At 43.0% G+C, this 27039-nt stretch overlaps 1 protein-coding gene across 5 annotated transcripts in view; it reads right to left on the bottom strand.

Annotated features, from left to right (window-relative positions):
• The window catches only part of tnpo1 (transportin 1), a 172831-nt gene that overhangs the window by 89616 nt on the left and 56176 nt on the right, over positions 1-27039 (bottom strand). For all 5 annotated transcript variants that reach the window (XM_070885929.1, XM_070885930.1, XM_070885933.1 and 2 more), the window contains one exon: positions 12066-12215. In XM_070885929.1, the coding sequence (XP_070742030.1) occupies positions 12066-12215 (150 nt within the window). The remainder of the gene's footprint in view (positions 1-12065; positions 12216-27039) is intronic.

The raw sequence follows: 27039 nt of genomic DNA, 5'->3' as shown, positions 1-27039 counted from the left end.
ATTAATGGAACTGAAAGCTGATAAATCCCCTGTACCTGATGGCCTACATCCTAGGGTTTTGAAAGAGATGGTTTTAGAGATAGTTGATGCACTGGTTGCCATCTTCCAAAATTCCATAGATTCTAGAACGGTTCCTGCAGATTGGAAGGTAGCGAATGTAACCCTGCTATTTAAGGAGGGAGAAAGGAAAGGGGGAACGACAGAACTTAGCCTGACATCAGTAGTGGCGAAAATGCTAAGGACATTTTAACAGGGCACTTAGAAAATAATAATAGGGTTCGGCAGAGTCAACATGGATTTATGAAAGGAGAGTTTTTGCGGCTGTAACTAGCAGAACAGATGGGGTGGGGGGGGGGGGTGGGGAAAGAGAACCAGTGGATGTGATGTATTTGGATTTTCAGAAGGCATTCGGGAAGAGATTATTGAACAAAATTAAGGCTCATGGGATTAGTTAACGGACAGAAAGCAGAGAGTAGGAATAAACGGGTTATTTTCGGGTTGGCAGGCTGTAACTAGTGGGGTGTCACAAGGATCGGTGCTTGGGCCCCAGCTATTCACAATCTATATCAATGATTTGAATGAGGGGACCAAATGTAATATATCTAAGTTTTCTGATGATACAAAGCTAGGTGGGAATGTAAGTTGTGAGGAGGATGCAAAGAGACTTCAAGGGGATATAGACAGGCTAAGTGAGTGGGCAAGAACATGGAAAATGGAATATAATGTGAAGAAATGTGAAGTTATCCCACTTTGGTAGGAAAAATAGAAAAGCGGAGTTTTTTTTTTTAAATGGTGAGAGATTGGGAAATGTTGTGTTCAGAAGGACCTGGGTGTCCTTGTACGAGTCACTGAAAGTTAACATGCAGGTACAGCAAGCAATTAAGAAAGCAAATGGTACTTTGGCCTATATTACAAGAGGGTTTGAGTACAAGAGTAACAATGTCTTACTGCAATTATATAGGACCCTGGCGAGACCGCACCTGGAGTATTGTGTACAGTTTTGGTCTCCTTACCCAAGGAAGGATATACTTTCCATAGAGGGAGTGCAACGAAGGTGCACCAGACTGATTCCTGGGATGAGTGGATTGTCATATGAGGAGAAACTGAGTAGACTTGGCCTATATTCTCCAGAGTTTAGAAAAATGAGAGGTGATCTCATTGAAACATACAAAATTCTTACAGGGCTCGACAGGATGGATGCAGGGAGGATGTTTCCTCTGACTGAGGAGTCAAGAATCAGGGGTCAAAGTCTCAGAATAAGGGGTCAGCCATTTAGGACTGAGCTGAGGAGAAACTTCTTCACTCAAGAGGGTAGTGAATCTTTGGAATTCTCTACCCCAGAGGGCTGTAGAGGCTCAGTCTTTGAGTATATTCAAGACAGAGATCAATAGATTTTTGGATAGAAAAGGAATCGAGATATGGAGATTATGCAAGAAAGTAGAGTTGAGGTAGAAGATCAGCCATAATCTAATTGAATGGTGGAGCAGGCTCGAGGGGCCGAATGGCCTAATCCTGCTCCTAATTCTTTTCTTCTTGTGTTTATGGATAAGGAGACTGCCCTGAGCAAACACGTCTGCAGGAGATGTCTCCATCTCGAATCTCTCCAGCTCAGAGTCAATGAGCTGGAGTGAGAGTTGGAGACACTCCATCACGCAAGGGAGGGGAAGGAATTTCTGAGCAGTTTTATCCAGAATACAGTCACACCACAGAGGAAAGCACAGGTTCAGCAAAGGAGGGTGTGACTGATAGGGAGCCGGGTAGCAGGAATTTAGGAGAGGTTGAGAAGGGGGTTCCACAGATAAAAGGTCCTGTCCAACAGGTACGATGTATTTGCTACCTGTGAGGACAAGATGATTGCAGGGAGGACAGCCACAATGCAGACCAAGGCATCATGGCTCAGAAGGCTGTCCAAGCCAGGGGTGAGGGGGAGGGGGCGGAGAGAGCAGAATAGAAATGTGGTAGTGATAGGGGACTCGACAATTAGGGGGATAGATAGTGTCATCTACAGCCAAGATAGGAAGAGGGAGAGGTCCTGCTGAAACAGCATCAGGAGTTAGGCTCTAAATTAAAAAAGCAGGACCTCTAGATTATTGCCCGAGCAATGTGAAAATTGGCATAGAAACAGACAGATCAGGAGAATTAACACGTAGCGAAAGGGTTGGTTTGGAAAAGAGGGATTTCTTTTCATGGGACACTGGCACCAGTTCTAGAACAGGAAGGTGCTGTACTGACAGGACGGTCTCCACCTGAACGAGATTGGACCAGTGTCCTAGCAGAAAGGGTAAAAAGGCTTTCAACCTAGTAAGATGGGGGGGGAGGGATCTACAAGAAACATAACTAGCCTAAATATAAACAAAACAGGAAAAGAGAGCATAGGAAAGAATAAAGTAAGAGAGGACATTGATGGCAAGGGAATAGATAGTTATAGATCAGGAGTCTCAAAAGATGGTTAAACATAAAGTGAGAGGAATTCCTATTAAACTGTCTGTACAGCAATACACAGTGGCCGTAACAGGGGAGCTGGAGACAATCATGCGTTGCAAGGAACCAGACATAGTAGGGATTATTGAGACATGGCTACAGAAAAATCAGGATGGGAAATTAAACATTGCGAGGTATAATATATTTAGAAAAGATAGCTAGGGAAAAAGGAGGTGGAGCAGCTGTGCTTATTAGGGATAACATAACAGTCGAAAGAAGTGATGCAGCTATATAAAATAGAATCCATATGGATACAGATAAAAGATAATAAAGGATCAATCACACTAATAGGTGTAGTCGATTGACCACATAATAGTGGAAGGGAGGTACAGGAAGAATTATGCAGACAAATTAGGGAAACTAGTAAAAAACATAGAATATCATGGGGGATTGATATTGATTGGACAGAAGAGGCAAGTAAAACGGAATGTGTACAGGACTCCTTCGAACCCAATATGTAAAAAAAAGGTCCAAGGGCAGATTCGCTATTGGATCTTGTAATGGAGAATGAACTAGAGCAGATAAGAGAAGTAAAAGTAGGGGGAACATCTAGGCAATAGTGACCACAATATAAATATGCTTCAAATGATAATTGAGAAGGATATAAATAGGATGAAAACCAGGGTAATAGATTGGGAAAAAGCTGATTTTTTTTTTTTAAAAAGACGCTGAGAACAGAACTTAGGAAAATAAAATGGGCAACAGTATTAGCAAAAAAACAACGTAGAAACATTTAAAACGGTGCTCAGAGTGCAGGAACAATATATTCCGCTAAAAGGAAAGAATAAACTAAACAGTAGAGTCTGTGAATGAATAAAGCCAAAAGGGAACAATTGAGGGCAAAGAAAGAAGCATACATTAAGTACACAGACAGCAAGGGAGTGCATGGTAAGGAAGAATATGAAAAGATTAGGAGAGAAGTCAAAAAAAATTAGGAAGACAGAGGAACTTTGAAATTTAATCATCAAGGAACATAAAAACATTTTACAGACACTTCAATAAAAAAGGTTGGGATAGGAATAGGGCCATTAAGGATAATACCACAGTAATGATAGAGAGATGGAAGAAATATTAAATAATTATTTTGCTTTAGTATTTACCAGGGAGATAAAATAGGTGGACATGACATTGAATGATGAGATTAGTAATGAGATTACATTTAAAATAAAAAGAGGGGATATATTAAATAAACTGATCAACCGATGTCCTAGGAGGAGTGTTTGCTAGTGGTGTTGGGAAGGGTTTAAACTAAAATGGCAGGGGAATGGGAATCTATGCAGGGAGGCAGAGGGAAGTAAAATGGGGGCAGAAGCAAAAGGAAGGAAGGAGAAAAGAGTGGAGGGCAGAGAAATCAAGGGCAAAAATCAAAAAAGGCCACATTACAACATAATTCTAAAAGGACAAAAGAGTGTTAAAAAAACAAGCCTGAAGGCTCTGAGTCTCAATGCGAGGAGCATTCGTAATAAGGTGGATGAATTGACTGCACAGATAGCTGTTAACGGATATGATGTAATTGGGATTACGGAGACATGACTCCAAGGTAACCAAGGCTGGGAACTCAACATCCAGGGGTATTCAATATTCAGGAAGGACAGACAGGAAGGAAAAGGAGGTGGGGTAGCGTTACTAGTTAAAGAGGAGATTAATGCAATAGTAAGGAAGGACAGTAGCATGGATGATGTGGAATCTATATGGGTAGAGCTACGAAACACCAAAGGGCAGAAAACGTTAGTGGGAGTTGTGTACAGACCACCAAACAGTAGTAGGGAAGTTGGGGATGGCATCAAACAGGAAATTAGAGACACATGCAATAAGGGTACAGCGGTTATCATGGGTAACTTTAATCTACATATTGATTATTGCTACCAGTTTGGTTAGCCCACTGTGGAGTAGGATTTCCTGGAGTGTATAAGGGATGGTTTTCTAGACCAATATGTCGAGGAACCAACTCGAGAGCAGGCCATCCTAGACTGGGTCTTGTGTAACGAGAAAGAATTAATTAGCAATCTGGTCGTGCGGGGCCCCTTGGGGAAGAGTGACCATAAGATGGAGAATGACAGTTAATTCAGAGACTAAGGGCCTGAACTTAAAGAAAAGAAACTTTGACGGTATGAGACGTGAATTGGCTAGGATAGACTGGAGAATGATACTTAAGAGTTGACGGTGGATAGGCAATGGCAGACATTTAAATATCACATGGATGAACTACAACAATTGTACATCCCTGTGTGGCGCAAGAATAAAAAAGGGAAGGTGGCTCAACCATGGCTAACAAGGGAAATTAGAGATAGTGTTAAATTCAAGGAAGAGGCATATAAATTGGCTAGAAAAAGCAGCAAACCCGAGGACTGGGAAAAATTTAGAATTCAGCAGAGGACTAAGAGTTTAATTAGGAGGGGAAAAGAGGGTATGAGAGTAAGCTTGCAGGGAACAGAAAAACTGACTGCAAAAGCTTCTACAGACATGTGAAGAGAAAAAGATTAGTGAAGGTTAATGTAGGTCCCTTGCAGTCAGAATCAGATGAATTCATAATGGGGGAACAAGGAAATGGCAGACCATTTGAACAAATACTTCGGTTCTGTCTTCACTAAGGAAGACACAAATAACCTCCCAAATATACTAGGGGACTGAGGGTCTAGCAAGAAGACGGAACTGAGGGAAATCCTTATTAGTAAGGAAATTGTGTTAGGGAAATTGGTGGGATTCAAGGCCGATAAATCCTCTGGGATAATTTGCATCCCAGAGTACTTAAGGAAGTAGCCCTAGAAATAGTAGATGCATTGATGGTCATTTTCCAACATTCCATGGACTCTAGTTCAGTTCCTATGGATTGGAGGGTAGCTAATGTAACCCCACTTTTTAAAAAAGGGAGAGAAAACAGCGAATTATAGACCAGTTAGCCTGACATCGGTGGTGGGGAAAACGCTGGAATCAATTATTAAAGATGAAATAGCAGCGCATTTGGAAAGCAGTGACAGGATCGGTCCAAGTCAGCATGGATTTATAAAAAGGAAATCATGCTTGACAAGTCTTTTAGAATTTTTTTGAGGATGTAACTAGCAGAGTGGATAAGGGAGAACCAATGGATGTGGTGTATTTGGACTTTCAAAAGGCTTTTGACAAGGTCCCACACAAGAGATTAGTGTGCAAAATTAAGGCACATGGTATTGGGGGTAATGTATTGATGTGGATAGAGAACTGGTTGGCAGACAGGAAGCAAAGAGTGGGAATAAATGGGTCCTTTTCAGAATGGCAGGCAGTGACTAGTGGGGTGCCACAGGGTTCAGTGCTGGGACCCCAGCTATTTATAATATACATTAATGATTTAGAAGGAATTGAATGTAATATCTCCAAGTTTGTAGATGACACTAAGCTGGGTGGCAGTGTGAGCTGTGAGGATGCTAAGCGGCTGCAGGGGGACTTGGACAGGTTAGGTGAATATACTGCATCTGCAATGCTTTTGCCTAATGATGTGGATAAATGTGAGGTTATCCACTTTGGTGGCAAAAACAGGAAGGCAGATTATCTGAATGGTGACAGATTAGTAAAAGGGGAGGTGCAACGAGACCTGGGTTTCATGGTACATCAGTCATTGAAGGTAGGCATGCAGGTACAGCAGGCAGTCAAGAAAGCAAATGGCATGCTGGCCTTCATAGCAAGGGGATGAGTGTATAGGAGCAAGGAGGTCTTACTGCAGTTGTACAGGGCATTGGTGAGACCACACCTTGAGTATTATGTGCAGTTTTGGTCTCCTAATCTGAAGGAAGGACGTGCTTGCTATTGAGGGAGTGCAGCGAAGGTTCACCAGACTGATTCCCGGGATGGCAGGACTGACATATGAGAAAAGACTGGATCAGTTAGGCTTATACTCACTGGAATTTAGAAGAATGAGAGGGGATCTTATAGAAACTTATAAAATTCTGACGGGACTAGACAGGTTAGATGCAGGAAGAATGTTCCCGATGTTGGGGAAGTCCAGGACCAGGGGTCACAGTCTAAAGATAAGGGGTAAGCCATATAGGACCGAGGTGAGGAGAAACTTTTTCACCCAGACAGTTGTGAACCTGTGGAATTCTCTGCCACAGAAAGTTGTTGAGTTCAGTTCGTTGGACATATTCAAAAGGAAATTGGATGTGGCCCTTACAGCTAAAGGGATCAGGGGGTATGGAGAGAAGGCAGGAGTGGGGTACTGAGGTTACATGATCAACCATGATCATATTGATTGGTGGTGCATGCTCGAAGGGCCGAATGGCCTGCTCCTGCACCTATTTTCTATGTTTCTATGTTAACTCAGAATAGAAAACCCTCGTCGCGATGGATTGCATCCACGCATTTTTAAAGAATCTAGGGAAGAGGTATAACCACACATATTTAATAATTCATTAGAAAAAGATGTAGTGCCAGAGGACTGGTGGATAACTAACTTAATACCTATATTTAAGGGGGATAGAACATGTCAAAGGAATTATAGACCAGTCAGCTTAACATCGGTGATAGGAAAAATAGATGAACATTTTAAACCAAGAGTCAGTATGAATTTCAAAAGGGAAAGGCTTGCTTGACAAACCCTACTGTTTTTTTTGAAGAGGTAACAGAGAACATAGACAATGGTAATGCAGTCGATGTAATTTATCTAGATTTTCAAAAGGCCTTCGATAAGGTACCTTATCTGAACAGTCAGAGAACGTGGAGTCAGGGGACAAGTAGAATGGATAGCTAGCTGGCTTCAAGACAGAAAGCAGAGGGTAGGGGTAAATGGTAGCTATTCACAATGGCAGAAGGTAGGTAGTGGTGTTCCACAAGGATCAGTGCTGGGACCACTGTCGTTCACAACTTATATTAATGATTTAGACTTTGGAATCAAAACACAATTTCTAAATTTGTGCATGACACCAAATTGGGGGAAGATAGTCAATAATGAGGAGCACTGTAACAAATTACAGGATGACATTAATAAACTTGCAGAATTGGCAAATGAAGTTCAACACAGATAAATGCGAAGTATTGCATTTTGGTAGGAAGAACGGGGAGGTCACTTATTACTTGGAGGGCGAGAGTCTAGGTGGGGTAGAAGAACAAAGGGATCTCGGAGTACAAATAGACAAATCACTAAAAGTTGCGTCACAGGTTAGCAAGGCCATTTTAAAAAAAAAAGCAAACCAAGAACTAGGGTTTATTTCTAAGAGGTATAGGGAATCTGTATCGAACCTTGGTTAGACCACACTTGGGAGTACTGCGTACAGTTCTGGTCACCATATTATAAAAAGGATATGTGGCGCTTGAGAGGATGCAGAGAAGATTTACAAAGATGATACCAGAAATGTGAGGGTATACATATCAGGAAAGATGAACAGACTGGGTCTCATTTCTCTTGAAAACAGTGATCTAATAGAGGTCGTTAAAGTTATGAAAGGTTTTGATGGAGTGTATAGAGAGAGAGACTATTTCCACTTGTGGGTCGAGCATAACTAGAGGCCATCAATATAAGATAGTCACCAAGAAATCCAACGGGAATTCAGAAGAAAATTCTTTACCCAAAGAGCGGTGAGAATGTGGAACTCGCTACCACAGGGAGTGGTTGAAGTGAATAGTATAGATGCATTTAAGGTGAGGCTAGACAAGCATATGAGGGAGAAGGGAATAGAGGGTTATGCTGATAGATTTAGATGAGGAAAGACGGGAGGAGGCTCGAATGGAGCATCAGCGCCAGCATGGAGTGGTTAGGCTGAATGGCCTGTTTCTGTATCGTATATAGAATAATAGAAAATTACAATACAGATGACCATTCGGCCCATCGTGTCCGTGGTGGTTGAAAAATAGTTACCCAGCCTAATTCCACCTCCCAACAACTGAGTCCATAGCCCTGTAGGTTACAGCTCTAAGTGCACACCCAAGTACCTTTTAAATGTGATGAGGGTTTCTGCCTCTATCACCTTTTCAGGCAGTGAGTACCACACTCCCACCACCCTCTGGGTGAAGAAATGCTTCCTCATCTCCCCTCTAACCCTTCCACCTACTACTTTAAATCTATGCCCCCTGGTTATTGACCCCTCTGCTAAGGGAAAGAGAATGGATTGGAAGGACCTATCTAGACCCCCCATATTTTTATACACTTTAATTAAATCTCTTCTCAGCCTCTTCTGTTCCAAGGAAAACAACCCCAGCCTATCCAATCTTTCCTCATAGCGAAAGTTTACCAGTCCTAGTTATATCCTCAGACATCATCTCTGCACTCTTTCTAGTTAGTGCAATCACATCCTTCCTGTAATGTGGTGACCTGAACTGCACATAGTACTCAAGCTTTGGCCTAGTTATATATCCCATGTAATGTGATGATTTGCCTCCAACAAACACACAGCCACCTTCCTTTTAATCACACATGACTCCAGCCATGAGAGGGTGTCCCTTTGATTCAATTGACCTCAGTTTTTGCCAAGAGTCCTTGTCATACTTGGTCGAATGCTGCCTTGATGCTCAGGGCAGTTATTCTCCTCTATCCGCTGGCATTCATCTTGCACCTTATGTCTGGATCAAGGCTGTGATCAGGTCTAGAACCACGAGGTTCATAGAATCGTAGAATCTTACAGCACAGAAGGAGGCCCCCATTTGGCTCACTGTGTCAGTGCCAGCTCTTGGAAAGAGCCATCTAATTAGTTCCATTCCCCTACTCCATCCCCATAGCCCTGCACATTTCAAGTAGTTATCCAATTCCCTTTTGAAAGTTAATACTGTATCTGTTTTCACCATCTTTCAGGCAGTACATTCCAGATCATAACTTGCTGCGTTAAAAACATTTCTCATCGCCCCACCTTTTTTTTTTTGCCAATTATCTTAAATCTGTGTCCTCTGGTTACTGACCCACATCTCTGTTAAATCTCCCCTCAACCTTCTCTGCTCCAAGAACAATCCCAGTTTCTCTAGTCTTTCCACATAACTGAAGTCTCTCATCCCTGGTATAATTCTGTCAAATCACCTCTCTCCAAGGCCCTGACGCAAAGTTGGTAGCACATCTTTACGTTTGCCTTGTACTGCTCCTGGCATGCTTTTTTAAACTGCCCACTAAATCTGGGTTGGTCTCCAGGTTTGATGGTGATCAAGGAGTGGAGGATGTACCAGACTACAAGGTTACAGATTGTGGTGATGATGGCCTAATGCACCTTATGGCTTGCTAAATTAATATTGTAATTCCGCCTCTTATTGAAGCTTGCATCCTCCGGTCTTAAAAAAAGTGACTGCAGAGATAGTGGATGCATTGGTTGTAATCTACCAAAATTCCCTGGATTCTGGGGAGGTCCCAGCAGATTGGAAAATCGCAAATGTAACGCTCCTATTTAAAAAAAGTAGGCGGCAGAAAGCAGGAAATTATAGACCAGTTAGCCTAACATCTGGCGTTGGGAAAATGCTGGTGTCCACTATTAAGGTAGCAATAGCAGGTCATTTGGAAAAGCATGATTCAATCAAGCAGAGTCAACATGGTTTTATGAAAGGTAAATAATGTTTGACAAACTTGCTGGAGTTCTGTGAGGATGTAATGAGCAGGGTGGATATGGGGGGAACCAGTGGATGTGGTGTATTTGGATTTCCAGAAGGCATTCGATAAGGTGCCACATAAAAGGTTACTGCACAACATAAAAGTTTGCGGGGTTGGGGGTAATATATTAGCATGGATAGAGGGTTGGCTAACTTACAGAAAACAGAGTTGGGATAAATGGGCCATTTTCCAGTTGGCAAACAGTAACTAGTCGGGTGCCACAGGGATCGGTGCTGGGTCCTGAACTATTTACAATCTATATTAATGACTTGCTTGAAGGGATCGTGTAATGTAGCCAAGATTGCTGACGATACAAAAGATGGGTGGGAGAGCAAATGGTGCGGAGGACAAGAAATCTGCAACGGGATATAGACAGGCTAAGCGAGTGGGCAAAAATTTGGAGTATAATGTGTGAAAATGTAAGGTTATCCACTTTGGCAGGAAAAATAGAAAATCAAATTATAATTTAAATGAGCAAAATTGCAAAGTGCAGCAATACCGAGTGACCTGGGCCCTTATGCATGAATCACAAGTAATCAGGAAGGCAAATGGAATGTTGGCCTTTATTGCCAGGACGATGGAGTATAAAAGCAGAGAAGTCCTGCTACAACTGTACAGGGTATTGGTGAGGCCACACCTAGAGTACTGCGTACATCATGGGTGGCCTCGACCTGTGAGAGACCACCACCGCAGGTCGAGGCTATAAATAGAGCTGGAGCGCTGGGCCCAGGAACATCGTGGGTGAAGGTGTGACGAATGAGGGTATGGGGCCCAGAAGAGCAGAGGGCCCAGGGGCAGCGCAGGCCTGCCCACACTGAGATATGTGTGCGCACTAGGTCCGTGCAGCAGAGCAGGTCTCCAGTCGTCCTGGCTCACAGTTGTCACTGGATAAAGGCCTAGCTTTGTCGAGCCACTGTGGTGGCTGATTTGCACTGGTCACTACACGTTAAAAAAATCCACGCACAAGCATCTTCCACCCCCTCAATTGGAGTTCAGGTCCTTCATTGAAACATCTGAGAACTCTTGTGGAAGCAAGTCATCCTCGCTCGAGGGACCGCCTATGATGATGACTGCATACAGTTTTGGTCTCCATATTTAAGGAATGATATACTTGCATTGGACGCTATTCAGAGAAGGTTTACTTGGTTGATTCTGGCGATGAGGGGGTTGACTTATGAAGAAAGGTTGCGTGGGTTGGACCTACACTCATTAGTATTCAGAAGAGGTGATCTTATCGAAACTTAAGATAATGAGGGGGCTCGACAAGGCGGATGCAGAGAGGATGTTTCCACTCATAGGGGAAACTAAAACTAGGGGGCATAGTCTCAGAATAAGGGGACGTTCATTTAAAACTGTGATGAGGAGGAATTTCTTCTCTGAGGGTTGTAAATCTGTGGAATTCTCTGCCCCAGGGAGCTGTGGAGGCTGGGTCACTGAATATATTTAAGGCGGAGATATAGATTTTTGAGCAATAAGAAAATAAAAGGTTATGGGGAGTTGGCAGGGAAGTGGAGCCGAGTCCATGATCTGATCAGCCATGATCTTATTGAATGGCAGAGCAGGCTCGAGGGGCCAAATCGCCTACTCCTGCTCCTATTTCTTATGTTTTTATGGAAGAGTTTGTGTAGGCACAGGATTGAACGAGTAGCTAAAGCAATTGACAAAAGGTTTTCTGTTTATTCCCTTGTGAAAGCTATCAAACTTACCTAGATTACAGAGCAAGTTTAAATACTCTCAAGGGCTTAAGGAAGTACCTATCAGGGTACTCGGAAATGTAGAAGCCAAAAAAAATCTCAAAAATCTAATGTCCTCGACCAAAGGTCAACAGTAAAAGAACTGCACAGGACCTACAAAAATCATATAAACCTCCTCAGTGCACTAAGAAAAGGAAAGTACTATTTAATCTGATATACTTGGGTTCAGGTTGGGTGGTTCTCCTGAAAGAAAAATAAGGTACAGTACGCAATCGTTTTTATTTAAAGAAATTCAGATGAAGGTTATGAAAATATCAAGAGAGTGAACAGACCAAAGCATTACTTAACCAATAACTTACCAACAGTAGCTCTTATTAAGGGCGAGGAATCACCAATGTTTTTCAGGCACTCAATTTTAATGAAGTCTGTTACCCCATTTGGAAAGTTGTGTAAATGTGCTTTCACATTGTTCTTCAAAATCAGACCACTCAAGGACCGTGTGGGTTCATCTGTAATGGAAAAACAAATCCAGGATTCATGAATTTAAAAAGCCACCATAGCGGTGATAGAAAAGACCCATTAAAGAAAGGAATTGCATTTATATAGTGCCATCCCAAAGCACTTCACTCCCACTAAAAGTACTTTTAAGAGTAGTCACTATTGTAGTGTAGGCTACTTTGTACAAGTATTTTTGTTGTTTGAGGAATAAATGTTATCATAGACAGTCCCTCGGGATCGAGGAAGACTTGCTTCCATTCCTAAAGTGAGTTCTTTGGTGACTGAACAGTCCAATATGAGAGCCAAAGACTCTGTCACAGGTGGGACAGAGAGTCGTTGAAGAATGGGGTGGGTGGGACTGGTTTGCCATATGCTCTTTCTGCTGCCTGCTCTTGATTTCTGCACGTTCTCGGCGTTAAGACTCGAGGTGCTCAGCGCCCTCCCGGATGCACTTCCTCCACTTAGGGTGGTCTTTGGCCAGGGACTCCCAGGTGTCAGTAGGGATGTCGCACTTTATCAGGGAGGCTTCAAGGGTGTCCTTGTAAGGTTTCCGCTGCCCACCTTTGGCTCGTTTGCCGTGAAGGAACTCTGCGTAGAGCACTTGCTTAGGGAGTCTCGTGTCTGGCATGCGAACTATGTGGCCTGCCCAGCGGAGCTGATCAAGTGTGGTCAGTGCTTCAATGCTGGGGATGTTGGCCTGGTCGAGAACGCTGATGTTGGCACGCCTGTCCTTCCAGGTGATTTGTAGGATCTTATGGAGACATCGTTAGCTAGTACAGTGGAAGAGCTATGCTGCTCTTCGAATAGTGCCATACAATCTTTTACATCTATGCCTCATCTAAAAGATGAAGTTAAGTCTTTATTACATGTACAAGTGCCTACAGTAACCCACGACCTTCTGATTCAGAAACTAGTGCTTCACCACCGAGCCAAAGCTGACAAGAATTAAGCACATTATATTTCTAATTTTAAAAGTACAAACTTCTTCAAATTTGGAATGTAGTTTAGCCTTCACATGCAAATGAACATGTAATCAGCAGTGGACAGGGTCATCAATAGTGCCATCATGCAACACACATATTAATAACCTGCTTGCTAACACTAAGTTCGAGTTACACCAGAAATGAACAACAACAGAGCAGAACAAACACTGGACACTCTGCAATGAGCGACTCATCTAATAACCCTTCAAAGCCTCTATACCATCGGCAAGGCTCAACCTGGAATGGTGCAGCTGCAACAGAAAATCCACAAATCCAGGTCAGAGCAGTCCATTTGACCAGCACCCCTTACAATGGGCTCAATAGAAAAACCCTCCACTACTAGTGGATTGTGGCTGCAGCACAAATGAATTAATGCACTGCAGTAACACAAGGACCAAACACTTTCCATCCCTATGATCTCCATCACCAAGAAAGGAGGGCACCAAGATTATAGGAACACAATCTCGTCAAAAGTTGCACACTATCCTGTTGGACATATTGGGCCCAAGTTTCCACACGATAAAAAACGGGCGCCCCTCCGAGCTGGGCGCCCGTTTTTCGCGCCACAAAGTGCGCCTAAAATAACCCTCCGTATTCTCCACCTCCCTGCAGGTCCTCTGGCGCACGGCGCGGCGCGGCACAGCAGGAGCTGTAGGGGGCGGAGCTAGGACCCTGCGTCGAAAACAGTGCCGGGAGCTCTGCACATGCGCGCGACAGTGGGCACGCAAGTGCAGTAGCTCCAGGCGCCCGAAACTGTGTGGGAGGGGCCTGAAGCACGCAGCCCCTAGCCCTGGCCGAATGGCCTCACTGGAGCTGTGTGAATAAGGCTCCTCCCACGGCCAGCTCCTGCTTCCTGCCGACTCCCGCTCCTGCTCCCCCCCCCCCCGACCGGACCCGACTCGACCCGCCTGTCGCTGCCGCTCCTGCTTCCGCCCACCCCCCCCCCTCCCGACCGGACCAGACCAGACTCGACCCGCCTGCGTCTGCTGCTCCCACCCGACTCTACTCTCGCCCCCGGACTGGATCCGACCCGACCTCCCCCTCCCCGACCTGACCCCCCTCCCTCTCTCCCCCTCCCCCTCTCCCTCCGACCCGAACCGAACCTCTCTCCCCGACCCGACCCAACGCCACCTACCTCTGGTGCTGGGGACGGGCCCTGCCCGAAATCTCGGGCCCGGCCCGTTCAGCCTTCGGTCCCGACGGCAAACCGCTTCCTAAAGGCCTGCCTGAAGAACTTTCACACAGGTAGGGACATGGTTTATTTAATCTTTTCTTTGCTTATAAATTTTTATTCAGGTTGGATTTATTTGTATAATTATAACTAAGGATTGATTGTCGAATTTAATGACTTCCCTCCCCCCCCCCCCCCCCCACCTCGTTCCCTACGCCTAATTTGTAACCTACGCCTGATTTTCTAAAGTGTAGACAAGGTTTTTTTGAGCGTACAAAAATCTTCACTTACTCCATTCTAAGTTAGTTTGGAGTAAGTTTTCACTCACGAAACTTTGAAATCAGGCGTAAGTGGCCGGACACGCCCCCTTTTGAAAAAAAAATTCTGTTCCAAAGTGAAACTGTTCTACCTGACTAGAACTGGAGCAAACTAAATGTGGAGAATTCCGATTTCTAAGATACTCCGTTCTACACCAGTTGCTCCTAAAAATCAGGAGCAAATCATGTGGAAACTTGGGGCCCCAGATCTCTAATCTCCTCCCGCCCTACAGCCCTCCGCGATATCTGTGCGCCTCCAATTCTGGCCTCTTACGCATCCCCAATTTTAAATCGCCCCACCACTGGCAGCCGTACCTTCAGCCGTCAAGGACCCAAGTTCTGGAATTCCCTTCCTAAACCTCTTTCTTTCCTCCTTTAAGATGTTCCTTAAAACCCACCTCATCTGCCCTAATATCTCCTTATGCAGCTCGGTATAATGCTCTTGTAGAAACATAGAAATTAGGTGCAGTAGGAGGCCATTCGGCCCTTCGAGCCTGCACCAACATTCAATAAGAGCATGGCTGATCACTCAACCTCAGTACCCCTTTCGTGCTTTCTCTCCATATCCCTTGATCCCTTTAGCCATAAGGGCCATATCCAACTCCCTCTTGAATATATCCAATGAACTGGACTCAACAACTTTTTGCGGTACAGAATTCCACAGGTTAACAACTGAGTGAAGAATTTTCTTTACATCTCAGTCCTAAATGGCTTAGCCCTTATCCTTAGACTGTGACCCCTGGTTCTGGACTTCCCCAGCATCGGAAACATTCCTCCTGCCTCTAACCTGCCCAATCCCATCAGAATTTTATATGTTTCTATGAGATCCCCTTTCATTCTTCTAAACTCCAGTGAATACAAGCCCAGTCGATCCAGTCTCTCCTCATATGTCAGTCCTGCCATCCTGGGAATCAGTCTGGTGAACCTTCGCTGCACTCCCTCAATAGCAAGAACGTCCTTCCTCAGATTAGGAGACCAAAATGGAACACAATATTCCAGGTTTGGCTCACCAAGGACCTGTACAACTGCAGTAAGACCTCCCTGCTCTTATACTCAAATCCTCTAGCTATGAAGGCCAACATGCCATTTGCCTTCTTCACCACCTGCTTGCCAACTTTCAATGACTGATATACCATGACACCCAGGTCTCGTTGCATCTCCACTTTTCCTAATCGGTCACCAATCAGATAATATTCTGCCTTTCTGTTTTTGCCACCAAAGTGGAAAGCCTCACATTTATCCACATTATGCTGCATCTGCCATGCATTTGCCCACTCACCCTGCAGCCTCTTAGCATCCTCCTCACAGCTCACACCACCACCCAAGCTTAGGTGTCATCTGCAAACTTGGAGATATTACATTTGTGAAGTGCCTCGGCACGTTTTACTATGTTAAAGGCACTATATAAATATATCCTGTTGATGTAGGCCAAAGGTCTCAAATAGGTTTCCCCATGAGCCCATTTTGTTTTTCTACAGCCCAGTACCACTAAATTATTTCCGCACTGATTAAATGAACACAACTCAGTGGAGTATAAAAATCAAAAATCTTTTGCAATGACAATTTGAATTATGCAATAATTTGAATTAATGAAAAATACAGCAAAGTTGGAATTTAACATTAAAAATTATAAGATTATTTGAATTACGTGACTGAATTAAATGTAGACTGTGGCAATATTTCCACATTTAAGTAAATGCTCCAGTCAAACTACTGCCAACCCCCAAAATGTGAGTTTACCATAAGTTCAAAAAATGTAAAAACTGCTGGGCCAGAATTTGCAGTCGCTGCAACAGCATACTCGGAGTACACTGTCATAGCACTTTTGAAACGGACAGCAAGTTCTGGATTTCCGCACATGCTTGCGCTAAGTCTCAAGCTTGCGATGTGTCAAGTCAGAATGTGACAGATGATCCGTACTGACACAGAAATCCTAATTGTTGGCGCAGAATGGGCTATTTGCCCACCAACTGCCCAGCAATTACGTACGAAAATTTTACGGCTGGTGGAAACTGGCACAGGGCCCGTTTGCAGTGTAGGGGGATACTTATTGACAAAATTAAGAAATTGCACTCCATTCATTAAAAACGTTAAAAAGGACTAAGTGGCAAAAATAGCTTTTCAATTTATAACATGAAAAAAAATGATTTGTTTAGACGATTCTGAAATGCATATTATGTAACATTGTAGCATTAAAAAAGCTATGCATTCAGGTGGGATGAAAAATGAAGAAAGTTGTTGACAACCCCTAACCTGATTTTTGATTTAGCTTGTCAGACTGCAGACTGCTATGTCAATGGATATGGCCGACCAATAGTCCAGAGAATGTTGCACCATTTCCAGTCTTCAGACAACCGAGGTGAATCACCTGCAGGTTAAAAATAAAAGGCAGTTGGACCCCAAGGCCTCAACAACTGGCCAAGATAACAGCGCACTGAAGTCGTGCTGTTGGTGCCTGGGACAACACATTGCTCAAAGCTGTCCATATGTGAAGACAGTGTTTCTTCTGCAAGAAAACTGGGCATCTTGCGAAGGCATGCCAACTGAAGAGTATACCGATTTTCAATGCTAGAAGTAGAAATCACCAGAAACGACATAGCATTGAAGAGAAGCAACAGGACGAGGAGGTTCTGGAGGTACACGTCATCAGGAGCACAAGGGTATCCAACAGCGATTCGCAAAGTATCATCATCAAAGTAGATGTTGCAGGAACCAGGATACCCATGGAAATCGAAACTGATGCAATCTATGAGCGTAGTACCGGAATCGCTATATCTCGACAAGTTGAATGATTTTCCACTGGAAAAGTCGAAGATAGAGCTGCGAGGCTACTCAGGAGAGCAAAACCCTGTGATAGGACATATCACCGTGCCGGTGAAATACAAGGATCAGTTTCAGAGCTTGCCCCTCATCGTAGTGGCAGGAGACAAGCCTGCCTTAATTGGTAGAAATTGGTTGGGATCACTGAAGCTGGATTGGAATGAGATTTTTCGCGTAGAAACAAAATTTGCATCGAAATAGGATGTCATCAAACAGTATCCAAAGGTCATCCGCGAAACGTGCAGTCCGATCCAAGGCTTCAAGGTATCAGAGTGCAGAAGGACGCTAGACGAGCTTACTGCAAGCCATGTCCCGTATCATACGCACTCGAGAAGAAAGTTGAGCAAGAACTCAAAAGAGGTAGATCTAAGTAATTGGGCTACACCCATTGTTGTTGTACCCAAGTCAGATGGTAACGCTGATGCTAATTTGAGGTTGTCATCCCCATCACAAGTTACACCCAATAGGGAAGAAGTGTTCTATTTTTCATACATTGATGAGCTGCCAGTCATAGCTGAAGAGATTGGTAGAACAACCAAGCGTGACCCAGTTAGGTCAAAGGTGTATAATTACATAGCAAATGGCTGGCCAAACCAGGTATCAGAAAGATATTCATCCATACTTCGTTCATAGGAATGAATTATCAGTGAATAAAGATTGCATCATGTGGGGTGCAGGAGTAGTTATTCCAAATAAATTCAGGTCCAAATTATTAGGAGATCTTCATGACCAGCACCTGGGAATGTGCTTGACCAAGAGTTTTGCATGAGTTACTTATGGTGGCCAGATTTAGATAAAGATATAGAGTACATTGTTTGGCATTGCACAACATGTCAAATCGGTAAGCAACAAACCACCATCAGTACCATTATAGCCATGGAAATGGCCTCCCAGGGTGTTGCAAAGGTCACAGAGATTTTGCTGAGCTAGAAGGACAACAATTGTTCATTGTGATTGATAGCCATTCGAAGTGGATAGAAGTGTTTCCGATGCGGAAAACAAGTAAAACACTCAACAATTTGTGAAAATTGTTTCCTTCATATGGCCTCCCAAAAGAAAGTGTGTCAGATAATGGGCCGCAATTTTGTTCAGAAGAATTCACACAGTTCATGAGCAGAAATGGTGTGAAACATACCAAAGTTCCACTATACTAACCTGCTTCAAATAAGGACATAAGATAATGGGACTAAAGCCGGATAAATCCCTTGGACCTGAGAAGTAGCAGCAGGGATTGTGAATGCATTGGTTGTAATTTACCAAAATTCCCTGGATTCTGGGGAAGTCCCAGCAGACTGGAAAACTGCAAATGTAATGTCTCTATTTAAAAAAGGAGGCAGACAAAAAGCAGGAAACTATAGACCACTTAGCCTGACATCTGTGGTTGGGAAAATGTTGGGAGTCCATTATTAAAGAAGCAGTAGCAGGACATTTGGAAAAGCAAAATTCGGTCAGGCAGAGTCAGCATGGATTTATGAAGGGGAAATCATGTTTGACAAATTTGCTGGAGTTCTTTGAGGATGTAACGAACAGGGTGGATAAAGGGGAACCAGTGGATGTGGTGTATTTGGACTTCCAGAAGGCATTTGACAAGGTGCCACATAAAAGGTTACTGCATAATATAAAAGTTCACGGGGTTGGCGGTAATATATTAGCATGGATAGAGGATTGGCTAACTAACAGAAAACAGAGAGTCGGGATAAATGGGTCATTCTCTGGTTGGCAATCAGTAACTAGTGGGGTGACGCAGGGATCAGTGCTGGGACCCCAACTATTTACAATCTATATTAACTTGGAAGAAGTGACTGAGTGTGACGCAGCCAAGTTTGCTGACGATACAAAGATGGGAGAAAAAGCATTGTATCGTCAGCGAACTTGGCTATGTTATACTCGGTCACTTCTTCCAAGTCGTTAACATAAATTGTAAATAGTTGGGGTCCCAGCAGTGATCTCTGCGGCACCCCACTAGTTACTGGTTTCCAACCAGAGAATGAACCGTTTATCCCGACTCTCTGTTTTCTGTTAGCCAATCCTCTATCCATGCTAATATATTACCCCCAACCCTGTGAACTTCTATCTTGTGCAGTAACCTTTTATGTGGCACCTTATCAAATGCCTTCTGGAAGTCCAAATACACTACATCCACTGGTTCCCCTTTATCCACCCTGTTCGTTACATCCTCAAAGAATTCCAGCAAATTTGTCAAACGTGACATCCATGCTGACTCTGACTGACCGAATTTTGCTTATGGTGCAGCAGATCGCACAGTACAAATTGTAAAATGTGCCCTCATCAAGCAAATGTTGGATTCAAATCCAAAGAAACAGCAGTTGTCATTGGATCATAAACAAGCAAAATTTTTAATTACTTATCGTAATACTCCTCATACAACTACTGGTAGAACACCAGCTGAGTTTTTTCTCAAACGACAGCCATGAATCAGGTTCTCATTGTTAAAGCCAAACTTGGCAGTCAGTAGAAGAGAAACAATTAAGACAGAAAGAGAATCATGATAGAGGTAGAGCGAGAGAGGGAAGTATGAAATTGAATCAGACGGTTCGAGTGAAGAACCATCATCATAAATGGTTAAAGTGGTTACTAGGAAGAGTAGTGAAGATATGTGGCTCTTGCATATATTTGGTCAAGATGTTGATCATGGAAAGGTTAGGTTTGTTCACCTTGATTATATTTTACCTACAGATGTGAAAGGAGTTGAAAGTTGGAATGATTCAATTAATTCTGATGAGTCAGGTAGTCTTGTTACAAGTAGAGTACCAGTAGCAAATCCTACATCAGATGTACTAGAAACAAGTCCAAGAGAAAGTCAGAATTTAAGTCAGAGTCCGAGTTAGGCAGACAAACAGTCTGAAGTTGTAGAGTTCAAATGTAGATCAAGGGTTGCCCTGGGAGAAAATTTCTCCGCAAGATCAGCCTAGAATGAATCCAAGTTCGATACCAAGTTTGGAAAGTTCTATTCAAGAGTGACGGTATCTTCTTCGAAACAGAAAACAAGTGGTTACGTTTGATTTGTAAATATGGCAAAATAAGTCCATATATTTTGTTGTGATTACTTCTTCATTGAGAGAAAAATGTAAGAGCTCCACCTAGTGGACTACTGTGGTAATGCAATTGCTGTTGTAAATACAATAAAAGTGTCATGTGACAAGTCACAATGACAAGTTCCTGCAGAGCCATCTTGTTTATGTTTTTGTTGATGTCTTAAAGAATATATCACAATCTACCTCCATCAACATATCAATCTATTCCTTTCTCCTTCATATGCTTACAGATTCTCCTTAAATGCAACTATGATAGTCGCCTCAACTACTCCTTTTGCTAACGAGTTCCAGATTCTACCAACTCTCAAGATAAATAAGTTTCTCTTGAATTCCTTACTGGATTTATTAGTGGCCATCTTATATTTATGGCCCGTAATTCTGGTCTCCCACACAAGTGGCAGTATCTTTTCTATGTCTACCTATTAAACCCTTTCATAATTGTAAAGACTTCTCGCACGTCACTCCTCCGTCTTCTCTTTACTGGAGAAAAGACCCCCAGCCTGTTTAATCTTTCCCAATAGGTATAACCTCTCAGTTCAGGTATCATTCTAGCAATTCTCCAGTGCCTCTATATCCTTTTTATAATATGGAGACCAGAACTGCTTACTGTACTCCGTGGGGTCTAACTAGGGTTCGATACAATTTTAACATAACTTCTCTGCTATTCAGTTCAATCCCTCTAGAAATGAACCCGTGCTTGGTTTGCTTTTTTTAAAAAAAATGACCTTATTAACCTGCGTCATATTCTTTGAGTGTTGTGTATCTATACTCCAAAACTTCCCTGCTCCTCGACCCCCATGTAATCTATTTTGCAAGGATTATGTGGCCTCCCTTATTCTTCCTACCAAATTGTACCAACTCACACTTATCGATATTGAAGTTCATTTGTCAATTACACACCCATTCAGCAAGTTTATTAATCTCTTCCTATATTTTGGTGCAATCCTCCTCTGTATTAACTGCAGAGGAGGAGAAACTTCCTCACTCATCGTTGTTAATTCCCTGCCGCAGAGTTGTTGCTGTCAGTTCATTGGATATATTCAAGAGGGAGTTGGATATGGCCTTTACAGCTAAGGGGATCAAGGGGTATGGAGAGAAAGCAGGAAAGGGGTACTGAGGGAATGATCAGCCATGATCTTATTGAATGGTGGTGCAGGCTCGAAGGGCCTATTTTCTATGTTTCTAACCCCACACCTGACAATTTGGGGTCTCCAAAAATTTTGAAATTGTACTTCAGATTCCAGAGTCCAAATCATTTATGTAAATGGTGATCAGCGGCCCCCAGCACCGATTCCCAGTAACTACATTTAACCCCTATTTTTTTTGTTTTGTAGCCAGCTCGCTATCCATTCTGCTACTTGTCCCGACTCCACATGTTCTGATCTTAGTCTACTATACGGTACCTTATCAAAGGCCTTTTGGAAATTCAAATACATTACATCTACTACATTACCCTTATCTAACCTTTCTGTTACTTCTTCAAAGAATTCAATGTTGGTCAAGCATGAACTTTCCTTTTGAAATCCGTGCTGACTACTCTTATATTTTCAGTTTGTACATGTTTTTCTACTACATCTCTGAGTAAGGATTCCATTATCTTTTCCATCACTGATAAGCTAATTGGTCTATAGCAGTGGTTCTCAAAACTCTTTTGGTTGAAGGACTCCTTTTCAGATCAAATAATCACGGACTCATCTAAATTATACTATATAATACTCATATGAAAGTGCTGCATGGAAAGAGTGTTTTAATAATGCTTTTAAGAAAACAAGTATTTAATTACCAATATCAATGAGATGGGTATGCCTGTTCTCACACCAATTCTGGGTACTCCACAGCAACAGGTGCCCACTAACAGCCACTCAGCACGGGACAATTTTTAAAGCCATCAGCAGGCTGGTCAAGGCAAGTGAGGGCACGAGCATCCATGCACATGCTTGTCCCACTGGCATGTTCTGTATTGGCTGCACTGTGGGATTGTCCGTGTTTACGTGAACATGTTCAGGCACATATTTCAAGGGCCCTACAGGTACTCTGATCACATCGAGAAGATGGCACAGGTTCGCGGCGCTCGGGAGAGGAGCCAAAGAGCGCACGTTGCAAAGTGAGCGAGAGCTGTGGGCCTTTATGAGGAGGCGGGCCCAGCCGTTGAGTATAATTTGCAAGAACTGAATCAGTCTTGTTTTTTTTTTAAAAAAGAGCAGGCTTGAAATTACCTGATTCTATGATCACTGAAATTCGTGAACAATTTCACGAATCAGGCCGACTTTTGGTACCAATATATTGGATAAGACATACCAACCGCTATCGACAGAAGTTTACTTCTTCTCCCAGCACTATCCCTGATTAAGAAGGCAGGCACACAACCTGCTCACAAACCTCTGTCACTGGAGTCAGGTGTAAACAGATACGTGAAGTGCAGCGTAGTTAATTCACCAGCTGCTGCAGCCTTCACACTCAGGAGAAAGGATCTCACCCAAATCAAGAACTCAGCACATGCACAAAGTAGATAACTGGAACCACAGCCCATCAAAGGACACCATCTGCACGCAAAATATTTCAGGTCATAAAGCTCTGGCGCACCCCCAATAATGGAATCCTCGCGGGTGCGCCTCCCTCCCCCAATTACAGAATCTCTCCCGCCCCCAATAATGGAACATCAGGTGCCCCTCCCCCAATAATGGAATCCCCCAGCGTGCTAACCCTTTTATCAATCACAGCTCAGAGGCCCAGCCTCAAACTGAATAAAATCAGCCGAAGGTTAAACAAGCCTCAGGTCCAGCCACCAACAAATCTTGGCGGAGGAGGCAACCAAGCATGCCACGAGTAACCGGTGGGGGGGAGGGTGGAAACCAGTGAAATTCCACCACAACAGTAGATGCCAGCGATGCAAGAACTTTGATTCCGGGGTAGAGGGAGGGATCCGGCTCCCTGGCCATTCAGTGGCTCCCCTCTTCTCTCTTCCCCCCACTCCCTCCCTCTCCCCACCACCGTGGCTCAGGTCACTATCCCCGGCTCCAGCAGTGGTCACCAACAAGGTACGTGGCGTGGGACTTACCTGGTCCCAGAGTTTGAGGAAAACTATGGCCCCGATGGCACAGGTCACTATGGGGCAGGGCAGCAGAGAGCAGACAGGTCTAGGGCCCACTGGAAATTCTTTGTGGACCCCCAGGGATCTGCGGACCTCAACACTTCGGACTTGTTCGATCTACCTTTTTAAATATAGGAATCACATTAACTGTCCACCATCTGCTAACTCTTCCCCAATTTCCTTTAATATGCATGGATGTAATCCATCTGGACCAGGGGTCTTGCCCTCTCCAAGTTGGTCTAGTTTATGAATTATCTCCCCCATTTCTATCTTAGATGTTTTTATATCTTTTTTGCTCTCTTTTAAGGTCACGTTAATCTTCCTAATAAATACGATTTTACTGTAATTAGCTGCGAGTTTGTGTGTATCCCTCAGTGGCCCTATCCTGATTTTATTATTTACGTCTGTAGAATACTTTACTATTTTCTTTTATATTCCTTGATGATTTAATTTTGTCGTTTTTCTTAGCCTTCCCAATTGATTTTTTGACTTCTTTATGAATCTTGTCGTATTCCCTTTGGCTATTCCCTCCCTTGTTGTCTATGTACTTAGCTTATGCCCTTTCAATTTTGCATTCATTTCTTTATTCATCCATTGTGTGTCATTACTGGCTAGTGTGTTCTTGCTTTTTAGTGGGATATATTTCTTCTGAATTCTATTGATCATCATTTTAAATGTTTCCCACCACTATTCTGTTTCTGTCTATCAGTGTCCAGTTTATTTTCCCTAGTTCCATTCTCATTCCCTTAAAATCAGCTTTTTTTTTAAATCCAATTTATTACTTTGGTCGATATTATTTATATCCTTCTCCATATTTATCTGAAACCTTATTGTATTGTGATTACTATTGACTAGATGTTCCCCTATGCTTATTTGTCTTATCTGTTCTGGTTCATTTCCAATTACTAGATCCAGCAGTACTCTTGTTGGGGTTTTTACATACTGGATACTAAGGAGTCCTGCACACACTAAATACTCCATACCCTGTACCCCTTTTGCAACCTCTTCTTGCCAGTTTATTTGGGGGTAGTTAAAATTACCCATGATTATTATTCTATGTCCTTCACTCATTTGCTTACATATTTCTTCCTTCACCTCCTTTCCACTATTAGGAGGTATGTAGTATACCCTCATAGCATGAAGAATCCCTTCCTATCTTTTATTTCAATCCATATGGATTTTGTTTCGAATCTTCTGTTAGTTATGTCCCTTTTTTCTACACAGTTATCTCTAATTAGTACAGCCACCAACATTCCTGGTAAGCTGTGTGGTGGCCTGGCGGTCCTGTGCAGGCCGCTCACCAGTTTTTCAATGGATCAAACCACGCATGTGTGAAAATTTGAATGGGTCACGCAACCCGTTAAAGAGTCCGTGCAAGGAAAAAAAATTAAAGGGAACATTGACAGCTATCCAACCCCCCCTTTCTTCCTTCTCTCTCCTTTCTGGATTAGGTTATAACCTGCAATATTTAGTTGCCAGTTCTGTTCTTTAAGTAAACATAGAAACATAGAAAATAGGTGCAGGAGCAGGCCATTCAGCCCTTCTAGCCTGCACCGCCATTCAATGAGTTCATGGCTGAACATGAAACTTCAGTACCCCCTTCCTGCTTTCTCGCCATAACCCTTGATCCCCCGAGTAGTAAGGACTTCATCTAACTCCCTTTTGAATATATTTAGTGAATTGGCCTCAACTACTTTCTGTGGTAGAGAATTCCACAGGTTCACCACTCTCTGGGTGAAGAAGTATTCAGTTATTCCTACATCGACTTCCTCACTATGGATTATTGCCTCCAGTTTCCATTTTATTTTGGATGCTGCGTACATTTCTGTATAGGCAGTTTAATTCGTCTTTAATCGTTGTTCCTTTTACTTTATTTTTAAACAGTCTTTTAATGCATCTGTTTTATAACTATATTTGTTCCTTGACTGTTTGGTACCCATGTTCCTTACCTTGGTCTGACCTTTATTCTCATCTATTTATTTTATCATCTTACTTGTTATTTTCATCAAAACCCTCCCCACAGCTCCTCTCCCCTCCATTTTACTAGTTTACAGTCTGATGACAGCCCCATTTATCCTTTCCACCAAGTCCCACTCTGGTTCAGGTGGAGCCCCTCCCTGCGGTACATCTCCTTCCTGTCCCAGTATTGGTGCAAGTGTTCACACCAATCATTTAGTCACCTTCCTGATCTATCTATCCCTAAGAAAATAATTCCAAGATTACCACCAAGGTGTGCTGTGTTTTAAAAAAAATTTAGTTCCTAACTTCTGATATTCCCTGAGCAGGACTTCCTCACCTTTCTCCCCTATGTCAGGGGTCCCAACATGGGCCACACCAACAGGATCTTGCCTCTCCCGTTCCAGGTTTCTCTCCAGTTGGTCAGAGATATCCTTTGTTTGCAACAGATCGGCAAACACACCCTCTGGACTCTCAGTTGCAGCTGCAGAGGACGCCATCTATCCCTCTTATTATTGAATCCCCTCTGATTACAACCTTTCTATTCTGCTAGTCTTCACTATGCGCCCTCCCCCCCCGCCTTGGGCCGAGAGTCTCCTGCTCCACAGTGCCATAGCTAACATTCTAGCTGTCCACCCTGTAAGCCTTAGTCTCACAAGTAGCAAGTCTAAATGATGTTAGTAACTAGTGGCTGGAGTGCATTCAAAATGTAATTGCTCTTCAGGTTGATAATTCTGATCCTGCCTTATAATTTGTGGGAATACCAACTAAAAGTGCAAATATTCTGACTCACCTCAGGTATTTTCTGTTCTTGGGAGTTTCCTTGTCGACTTCAAATCCCGTCTTTGTTTCTTTATATTTGTATTACCTTTTCCCCACACAAGTGTTCGACTGTGTGCGGTGTTTTAAGTTTCCATAATGGGATACAGTGATATAGACTTAGTAACTCTCCTGTGGCATTGGTCATGGTAGTCAGACAATGTGCAATTTCATAAAAGCACGGAAATCCAGAAGTTGTTCTCCAAGATGCGTCGTTCCTCCAAAAGCTCACCACTCAAATACATTGAATGCCAAGAAGTTACTGAACTTCTCAGATACGAGCAAAACTAGTCAGAAAAAGTTAGGGCTTGTCCATTCCAGTGCAAGTGCCCTTTTAACAGCGTGCTAAGTCTTAATTACTGTCAAACAATCTCTTTGGCACTGTAATGTAACTTTTACAAGTGTGGAGTCTCATTCCTTCAGATTTTAATTACTGTTGAAAATTTTTTTTAAATTTGATTTTCTATTTGTCTCTTGTCTCTCTCTTAATCCCATCTTTCTTTCCCTCTCTATTTCGCTTTCTGTACCGGATTTGATATTGAATTAAATATTCAAACTGACTCTTCCTGGTTCAGACTGTGCTGCTCATTAACAATTCTTCAATCTGATTGGTTAAGGAGAT

Source organism: Pristiophorus japonicus, chromosome 1 (genome assembly GCF_044704955.1).
Source record: "Pristiophorus japonicus isolate sPriJap1 chromosome 1, sPriJap1.hap1, whole genome shotgun sequence".
Lineage (NCBI taxonomy): Eukaryota > Metazoa > Chordata > Chondrichthyes > Pristiophoridae > Pristiophorus > Pristiophorus japonicus.
Note: the sequence above shows the minus strand (reverse complement) of the source record. Positions and strands in the feature narration are given on the sequence as shown.